Source organism: Onychomys torridus, chromosome 16, assembly GCF_903995425.1.
Source record: "Onychomys torridus chromosome 16, mOncTor1.1, whole genome shotgun sequence".
In the NCBI taxonomy this organism is placed as follows: Eukaryota; Metazoa; Chordata; class Mammalia; order Rodentia; family Cricetidae; genus Onychomys; species Onychomys torridus.
In genome coordinates, this window is record NC_050458.1 from 55,783,858 (window position 1) to 55,793,437 (window position 9,580).

Here is a 9,580-nt window from a genome sequence, read left to right on the forward strand (position 1 = left end):
ATCAACAGAAGACTGGACCCGACAGTGTGTGACCTCAAATAATGCCTGGTGTGTCTCTGAGCCGCCACTGTCAACTCTCTGAATAAATGGCTCTGAGCAGCTAGCCTCCTGAAAGGGCCTGTCGGCTTTAAAATCCATTTTGCTAATAATTCTAGGAATACCAAAACTATGTCTAACACAAAATTTCAATGATTTTTAAAGACAAATGGCAAGTGGATTTTAAATGTACTTCTTAACCATTCAGCAACACTTCATAATAATCTGGGAGTATCAAAAACTGCATTCTCTGACTTGACGGTCACTTGCTTGAAATAAAGCTGCAACCACAGGAAAACTATTTTAATACTCTGAGAAGATTAAAGAGTTAATCCACTGGGAAAACCAGATGAAATACAGTTCATAAATGCCCTGTTCAGAAGGACATACTAAAATGCCAGCAAATTTGTTGCTTATGATTAGAACTGTTCTAATGATAGTTTATATTGCTTTTTAACTAGTATGCATCTTGCTTCCTAATCTGAACCTTGGATGATGCCAGACCATGAATGATTTTGACACAAAATAATTTCTAAGTCAGAGAAAGTATGACGGGCATGTTGTAGTGTGTCTTAGGGAAAAACAGCCATAACAATGAATACATGCATTATTTGGAGGAAAAAATGATGAGAAGCTGAAAGAGAAGGTGAGGATATTAACCTCCAGGGTAATTTCTGTTTCTGTTTTCATGACTTCCCTGAACTGAAAGCCCTGGTAACCATTCACTACCCCATAATTACGCATTAGAATAGTAACCAATTAGCAAATCGGAGGCAGGAGGCCAAGTAGCAGTGATAATATGAATCTGAAGTCCCGTGTTATTCTAGAGAATAAACTTGTCCCACCACACCTGTTACACTTACGTGCTGGCTACCTTTTGTCCACTTTACACAAACCCTAGAGTCACCTGGGAATAAAGCACGTCAACTGAGGACACGCCTCCATCAGACTGGCCTGTGGGCATTTATTCACACTAGACATGGGAGGGCCAGCACACTGTGGATGGTGCTACCCCTGCAGAGTTGACCCTGGGTTGTATAAGGAAGCACTGTTCTTCCAGAGGTCCTGCCTCTGTTCATGTTTGAGTTCCTGGCCTCACTTTCCTCAAGAATGGACTGTGATCAGGATGGGTAAAGCCAAATAAACCCTTTCCTCCCCCAAGTGATTTTTGGTCATTGTGTTTAATCACAGCAATCAAAAGCCAAATAGAACAGGTATTAACCCATATTTGAAGGAAAAGAATGAACTCATGTTTTATAAATAAATGGGTTTCATTGACTCGGAACGCACACCACCTTTTATCTTTTAAAGGTCTCTTCTCTCTCATTTCTATTAATTCCTAAACCAAAAGCTTACAAGGAAGAGGCCCCTTATCCAGTAGGATGCCTTACAGAGAACGTCCTCCTAGCAGACAGGCTTCCGGGCTTAATTCTTCTATGAATTGAGAACCAAAACATGCATGTCTAATAACTGTTCCTGAACAACGGATGAACTTTTCAAATGTTATTTAAAAAATAATAATAATAATAAAAGGAATAAAAAAAAAAAACTCAAGTGCAGCAATTGCCTTTCATTTTTTAGTTTATTCTATTTTGTGTTAGTGCTAACCCATTGTGTGTCCATGGTTAGTCTAAGTTCTGTGAAAAGAAGAACTAGGTGGATCAGGCATATTGGTAGGCGATGCTGAACACACACAAGGCACTCAGTAAATACTTGTGGACACAAAGAATAGACAAAGGAGCAAACACTGAATAATCATGTTTCCATGCAACAAACCTACCCAAAAGTCTTGCACATCTATATCCTTTAAACATGAAGTTGTTTCAAAATCTTGACTTCAAATGTTATTCCGTGCTTCTACTAGGAAAACCTTTACTGAAGTTGGTAAGTAACATGTAACACGTGGAAATATGTTGGATGATAAGAAATCTGGGTTTGAGTTCCAACTTTGTGAACTTTGAGGTCACCTAGTATTTTCCAGATTCCCTTTTAGTCTCACACAGTAAAGAGGATATCTATCCAGGGCTTCTCCTAAAATTTTATTAGCAAATAAATAAAATCTTCATTTTTATTATAACCAAAGTAAAGTAACAAAGGTAATTTAAATAAATAGATTACTGGAAAAGACAAGTCTGAAGTTTTTCAATAGTTCTTTCCTGTCAATCCAGGGGCATCAGCAGTGTCAACTGTTTGTATCATTACCAATAAAAATCCCACTTAACAGATGGCACACAGAAAGATCTTATGATCTTCATAGCTTCGGGTTGCCACCTCAGTGTGAGGGACACAGAGGAAGAGTATAGGATGACTGTCCACCCCAGCCCTTAGGTCAGCTGAGCAATACCACTTCACAAAAGTGATTTAGACCAGGTGTGGGAGCGCATGCCTTTAATCCCAGTACTCAAGAGGAAGAGGCTAATATAGGCGGATCTCTGAGTTCAAGGCTTGCGTGGTCTACAAAGCCAGTTCCAGACCCGCCAGAGAGCTATATAATGAGATGTTGTCTCAAATGAATGAAAGGATAAGTAAGTAAGCCAACAAACAAAGCAAGCTTCAGTAAGTTGAGAACACAGCAAACTGAAAAAAAAAATTTTTTTTGAGCCAGGCATGGTGGTACACACCTTTAGTCCCAGCACTCAGGAGGCAGAGACAGGCGGATCTCTGAGTTTGAGGCCAGCCTGGTCTCCAGGGCAAATTCCAGGACAGCCAGGACTACACAGAGAAACCCAGACTCAGGGAAAAAAAGAAGAAGAAACACAAAGTTGATATTATACTCTAATCCAAACTCATTGTCAAGGATAGTAGAGCCCTGCTAAAGCCAAACGAAGAAATTTTAGTTGCCATACAAATTATATGAAAATATAATTAATGGTCCTTTCTGAAACTCCATTGTTAAGTGGTCCTTGGGGAATTCTGTAAGCTAAGGATTTTGAAAAGGAAAAATTAACAATTTTTTTGTCAACATTCAGAAAAAGGAAACAGAAAAGTCCACATCACCGCATAATGTCTCAATGTCTTACATGAAGAATTTAAAACGTTTAACTGATTTTACAGTTTTTAGAGAAGCGAATTGGTCAATTCAATATAAGACAATTAAGATAGTAAGAATACAATGTGTGCTGTATTTCAGTGTTTGCTTTTGTAAATGTCATCTACCTAAGCTAGACATTCAACTTAATCGCTATGAAGTAACATTTTTCATGTATACATGTCCATACGGCCATGCGTGTGTATTTGTATGCATAGGACCACACACTAAATATAAATGCTCAATATTTGGTATATTCTCTGTCTAAGGGTAACAGTTAGTCTGTGGTTCTTTCTGTATGGTGAGCAGCCGTACTTGCTACTTCCTTATATTTAAATTACAAAGTAGCATCCCCAGTAAACATATAAGCCACATATATGCTTTTCAAGTTTCTACTACCCACATTTCTAAAGGGAAAAATCTGGATGGAATTCAATTTAATATATTATTTAATTCAATGACACTTAAGATATTTCAGCATGTAAACAAGATAAAATTGTTGAGCTAAATGCTTTCATTTTCTGGACTGAAACCCAGTGCATGTACATTAGTGCACATATTAACTCTAACACAAAATTTTCAACAGAAACACTTTACCAGTATTTAGATTCATGACCTTTATAGCTGAAAAAAATAAATCCATATGACTAAGATATTCAAGCACACGTAAAAGCTTCTAGTAACTGGATCAAAGACTAGCTTTTAAACTTTTAAATTTACATTTAAATCTGAGCCGATATGCTCAGCAGGTAAAGAGGTATTTGCTGTCAAGGCTTTTGACCTGAGGTTGATCCTAAGACTCCACATGGTAGTAAGGAGAAAAATAAATCCCACAGATTGTTTTCTGATTGTCACAAAGGTGTGTGTCTGTATATGCATGTACACACACACACACACACACACACACACACACACACCCACAAATAAACGTAAAACAAAAAAGATTTAAACTTAAATTTCAGTTAAATTTCATTAACCATATTTCAGGTTTTCAACAGCCACATGGGATTGAACATTGGGACTGTCTTCTGAATCCATATCCTTTCTCAATAAAAGAGAACCTAAAGATGACTCAAATGCCAAAATATTCTCAGAAACCGAATAAAAAGCATCCTCCCTAAATGAGAAACTTTCTGTTTAGTGTCTTCTCCCCACCCCACACACCCGCCCCGAAGGTTTATATGTCAAGCACTTCTTTTGTAAAACCTCTAATAGTACAGTAACGACCTTTAATAAGACCAGGCCTAAGAGTCCAGTAACACACAAGCACCTTGACAAAGTTTTTGCTGTTATGGAATACAGCCAAGTCTCCATTGCCTGCCATTCCATTATTCATTAAAGGAAAAAGATGGGCCAAATGCCTCTGTTAATGTTATGTCTAGACACAACATTTGTATAGATTTACTCCTCCTGCTGATGAAGTTTGCCACAAACCGCAGAAGAGATGGGATTGAAGGACATTGGAAAAGTTAAATCTGGGCCCTCTCTTTGTGAACTGTCTTCTCCAGGATGTCAAGAAATGGATAGTCTTGCCAAGGCTGCTCATTGTCAATGCACTAGCACAGGATAAAGAGGAAGCAATGACCTTTTAAGCTGAGTAAAACTTGGCAAGGCATAGTCTTGTCTCTCACCTGTGCAGGCTTCAGGGTTAAAAACCTGGGCCATAAATTCAATCTGTCTGGATGAGAACCCTATTTCTATCATTTGCTACCCGTTTAATTGTGGAAGGTTCACTTAATAATCTTCCTGTTCCCCATCAGTAAGCTGGACAAAAAATAATAGCATTCAAGTCACAGGCTCTCAGGTATGAGATTTTTACCTGAGATAAAACAGGTGAACACTGTCTTGACTCTGATATATAGTATATGTGCACCATTTATTATTAATTTTAGCTCAGATATCAGAGTAACAGACATAGGACAGAATGTTCAATATATGTTTGTTATAAGTGAATATGTGTCTAGGCACTTTAGAAATATCATAATGATATGTGAATATAAGCTATTTCTAGCCTATATAAAGTAAGTTTAGAGAGTTCAAACAAGGGAACAAGGTATTTAATGTGTGTGTGTGGGGGGGGGGGGGATCCCATTTTCACCAAACTGAATCTTCACAATGTAGGCCAACAAGTTCTGTTGAAGTTTTTATAGCCACCCCTGGTGACTCACACCTGTTATCCTAACATTTGGAAGGCTGAAGGACAGATAAACCTTTTCCTCCAAAACCAGACCCACATCATTCACCTGTACTACCACACAAAGTAATGTCAGGTATTTACAGGTCATCAGCACCTTAGGCCCTATCCATGACTCCATTCACTTCCATTGGAAGCAAGATCAGATTGAACACAGTAGTCCACAACCCAGCCAATGACATAGAAGATGCACATATAAAAATCTCAAACCTTTCTTTTAAGGAAAAAATGGTTTCTCCCAGGCAAATTTCCTGTTTTTATTAACTGTTTGTGGTTTGTTTGTTTGTTTGTTTGTTTGTGTTCCCATCATTCATAATCAGAGCTCCTAGTAAACTGGCTCTTAATGGCCTTCCTACCGTCTCCTTCCATTTCCCTCGCCCTGATGCAGTCATTAATCCATATTTTAAGGCCAAAAGAAAGGTAGTAGAATGAATAGGAAAAACAAGCTCATCTGGTAATGGAAAATAGCCCAGGAATAGACAAAAAGGAGAATAAAATTTTTCAAAGTTTTACAGCTGTTGAGCGTAAAGAATCGTAAAGCTGTCACCTCCATTCGGCGGTAATTTCATTATCTGCAAAGCAAAGGAATCAAAATACCTTCTAGTTTCATTTTATTTTTTAAGACGAAGATCCAGGGCATCTAAAAATGCCACTTCTGTGCCTAATCAAGATTTGTCAGTAAAATAACCATAGGAATGTGTACATTATGTAACTTTCAGTAATTTTCAACAAAGATCTTGACAGCGGAAGATGTTTACTAATCTTGGATTTCTTTGAAGACAGGTTATATTTATAATCTTTAAATTGTAAATAAGGTAACAGTATTTCATCAGAGCGATGGAAGCCATGCATTTGGTCTAGGATGACTGCTTCATTAATTTTTCAGTGTGATGATGCTGCAGTTTTCCAAGAGCAACCATCAGAGTCCCCACCCCCCTTGCGATGCATCAAAACAGCCGAATTACATCAAATATCCATGCCACCGTCACTAGCCACAACACAATCAACGTATCCAGGATTTCAAAACTCAACCCCAGGCGTGTGTGAGGTCACTGTCAACATGCACCGCGCTTTACCTAACCAACCTCAGGTGGTTTCTCCTAATCGCCCACCTAACCCTCCTCGGTCTAGCCGATGTGGTTTGCCTCCTGCAGACCTCCCGCGGGTGAATGTGCCCCCCACCCCATACCCTCTCCACGATCACACCTGTGAGGCTAGGTGCCCGCAGGCGCGGCACTGCGGGGATCCGAGTGGGCGCGGGCCGCCCGCTGTCAGCCCGACGCTTTGTCTGCGGCTCCAGGCCGGCGCGCCGGGCGCTGGGGACAGACACCTCGGGCCGACCTGCAGGGCAGCGGCGGCGACTCCCGGGGACGCCGACCCGACAGCCGAAAGGGAGACGACGGTGCAGCGAGCGGCGCCCGGCCCGCAGAGGCCACCGCTGTCCCCGGGGGAGTCGCGACGCACGGGCCCGGGCCAGGCAAGCAGCGGGCGAGCCCGCGGGCTCTGCTCGGCTGTCCCTCCCGCCCGCAGCTCACCTGACAGCCACGCGCACCGAGCTCTCGTCCGCGGCACCCAGCATGCCTGCGGCTGCCCGGGTCTCAGCACCGTGCCGAGCGCTCCGGGCAAGCTGCTGCTGCTGCGGCGGCTGCAGCTGCAGCGGCGGCGGCGGCGGCGGCGGCGGCGGCGGTGACGGTGGCGGTGGGGAAGACTCAGCGGAGCGCTCCAGCCATGTTGGGCGAGTGAATGGAAAAGGTGGCGGCGCCGAGGCGCGGGAGGGGGCGGTGACTCAGGACGGCGCCGCCCCTCGCCCCCACTCGCCGGGCTCCGCGCTGCCCTGCGTCAGCCGGCGGCCGGTCCGGTGCGCCCCGCCCCGGCGACACGGCCAGGCGCGGCACCGAGAGGAGGCGAGAGCCACCCCCACCACTGCTCCCCCGGGAGGCTCGGCTGCGCGCGTCCTTGCAGCCACCTGCCCCGGCTGCAGCACGGACCTTGACCACCACCGCCACCACCACCCTACTTCCCTGGTTGGGCGCTGCCCTCTGCCCGGTAGCGTGGGATGTGGAACACACACACACACACACGCACACACACGCACACACACACGCCAGCCTTCCTAGTGCGTTACTGTTCAGTCATGTGCACACTGGTAAGAGCACCGGACCCTGGTACGGCCAAGCCTTTCCACAACTGTTTTCCATCTAGGCGTGCTCGGTGGTTAATCCTTGCAAACGGATTTTCTTTCCCTGCTGGCCCTTCCACAGCACCTCCCGGGATCGCAGGATTCTATCAACAGTGTTCCATTGTGTGTTCTGCACGTCATCATTGTCCTTCCACATGCCTTTAGATAGCACTGTGGAAACAGTCTTTGTTAGCTTTGCCACAGAGTATCTTTTGTGGACTGCTCCGTACATTTCTATAAATAAACATGTGGGTTCATACAAAACAGTATAATAGATTAAATGTCACTATCCAAATAAAAGCACTGGGCCAAGCAGATATGAGCTAAAAATCACACACCCGATCGCCTCCTTCAAGGAAGGTTAAAGGAGACAGTATATTTTGGGATGGGAAGGAGAGTTAACATTCAACACCCACGGGAAGAGTGCCCATGGGGTGCATTCCTTATAGATAGTTCTACCTGCTCTGTTTCTTGCCTTACTGCCCTTAAATTGTTACAGACAAGACACGTGAAAGGTAGAGAAGGTTTGTAGTGTCTTTCTGTGTGCCAGATTGGTGGCAAAACTGTCCTCTGGCTTCCCCTGGAGAACTTGCTTGCCTTAGCCTCGATATTTATCAAACATAATGGATGGAGCCATATTTCATCTCAACTTGACAGGTCCAGACCTGGATGGATCTGGTTTGGCCACCTTGCTTCTGTGATAAATGCTGTTTACATAAAGGACCAGAATAGCAAAGCATATTTAGCAACAAAGCAACGTATACAACCTTTTCAAAGTCCTCATTTCCAGCAGCACCAGTACCTATGTGTCTCAGAAAGAGCTGTCACAAACCATATGCTACAAGAACTGGGCAAGTAGGTAGCTTACGTGGGTGGAGAGAGCAAAACCAAGGATATATAAGATAAAACAGAGAAGACAGGCAGGCCCCTTCCGGAGGTGGTACCCGTCCCCTCTCTGTCTGGGCTTGCTCTATTGGAATGCAAACCCTGTGCTGCTAGATTTTTGGTTCAATTGTATGTTTGTTGTTCCTCAAGTGAAAAGGAAAAATAAGACCTTTATGTGAAAACGCCTTAGTTTTAAAGATGAACAACGAATTCAGCCCAATATTTACATACCATGCAAAACCAACCTCAAAATAGGTCTGGCTAACTTCAGTCCCAGGCCACCAGACTAAAATGTCTAACCGAACATCAGTACCAATAGTGGCTGTGGCTTTAGGTTCTTACTGTGTATGATTTCAGGAAAAGGTCAAGTAAAACTTCAAGATCCTAAATGCTGAATGTTCTAAAATTGATGGCCAGCTTTGTGTAATACTTGTCTGAGATTTCTTTGTAAGTAATATTTCCTTGTGGTTCCTGTAATTAAAGAAAACCCCAAAGTCAGAACTTCTACCATGCAAGAGTTTAAATCCTGTCCCGAACATTTATTTCCTAAAGATCTAATAGATGGCTGCTGTGTGCAAACATTAGACGCTAGTGATGTGGAGGACTAGGCCATGACTTGAAAGAATTTATTGTTTAATTCTGGGATTTAGAAGTCTGTAAGTACAACATTAGAAATTATGATAGGCCTATAACAAATTCTCCAAGGGAAGGACAAATTCTACAGTTACATAAAGATCAGGATGGTCTCCCAGAGTCCACTCTGGCCTCCATACGAGCAGGATGACATGAGTCATTCCTGTCATTCCTGGCCTGATACTTTCCAATGGTTACCTAACACAAACACCAGAAATTCTTCTAGACTTAGGCCCTTCACACTCTGACCTCATCTTTTTTTTGGGGGAGGGGGGGTTCGAGATAGGGTTTCTCTGTGTAGTTTTGGTGCCTGTCCTAGATCTCACTCTGTAGACCAGGCTGGCCTTGAACTCACAGAGATCCTCCTGCTCTGCTTCTGGAGTGCTGGGGTTAAAGGTGTGTACCCGGCTCTGGCCTCATCTTTAGCCACTCTCCTCCTTAACCACTGCTTTCTGGTGACATGGATGTTCTGGTCGAGGGACATACATATTTCTTTGCTTTCTGGGGTCTTTGGAGTAGCTATTCTCTTCACCTGCAGTGTTCTTCCCCTCAGCCTTTTCATGGGTTTGTTTTGAAGATTTCCATATCAGGCTAAGTGTAGTTTCCCCAGAGAGGCTCTCCTGCC

The 9,580-nt window shown here is 43.3% G+C and overlaps 1 protein-coding gene across 19 annotated transcripts in view; it reads right to left on the reverse strand.

Annotated features, from left to right (window-relative positions):
- Kif21a (kinesin family member 21A) overlaps positions 1–7,107 on the reverse strand; it is a 121,799-nt gene extending 114,692 nt beyond the window's left edge. For 7 of the 19 annotated variants that reach the window (XM_036208130.1, XM_036208129.1, XM_036208128.1 and 4 more), the window contains exon 1: positions 6,794–7,106. In XM_036208130.1, the coding sequence (XP_036064023.1) occupies positions 6,794–6,837 (44 nt within the window). In that variant the 5' untranslated portion in view covers positions 6,838–7,106. Of the gene's footprint in view, positions 1–6,464; positions 6,754–6,793 lie in introns of those variants that run through there. The other 12 variants (XM_036208124.1, XM_036208122.1, XM_036208121.1 and 9 more) reach the window with 3 other exon arrangements.
- Positions 7,108–9,580: the final 2,473 nt, after the last annotated feature.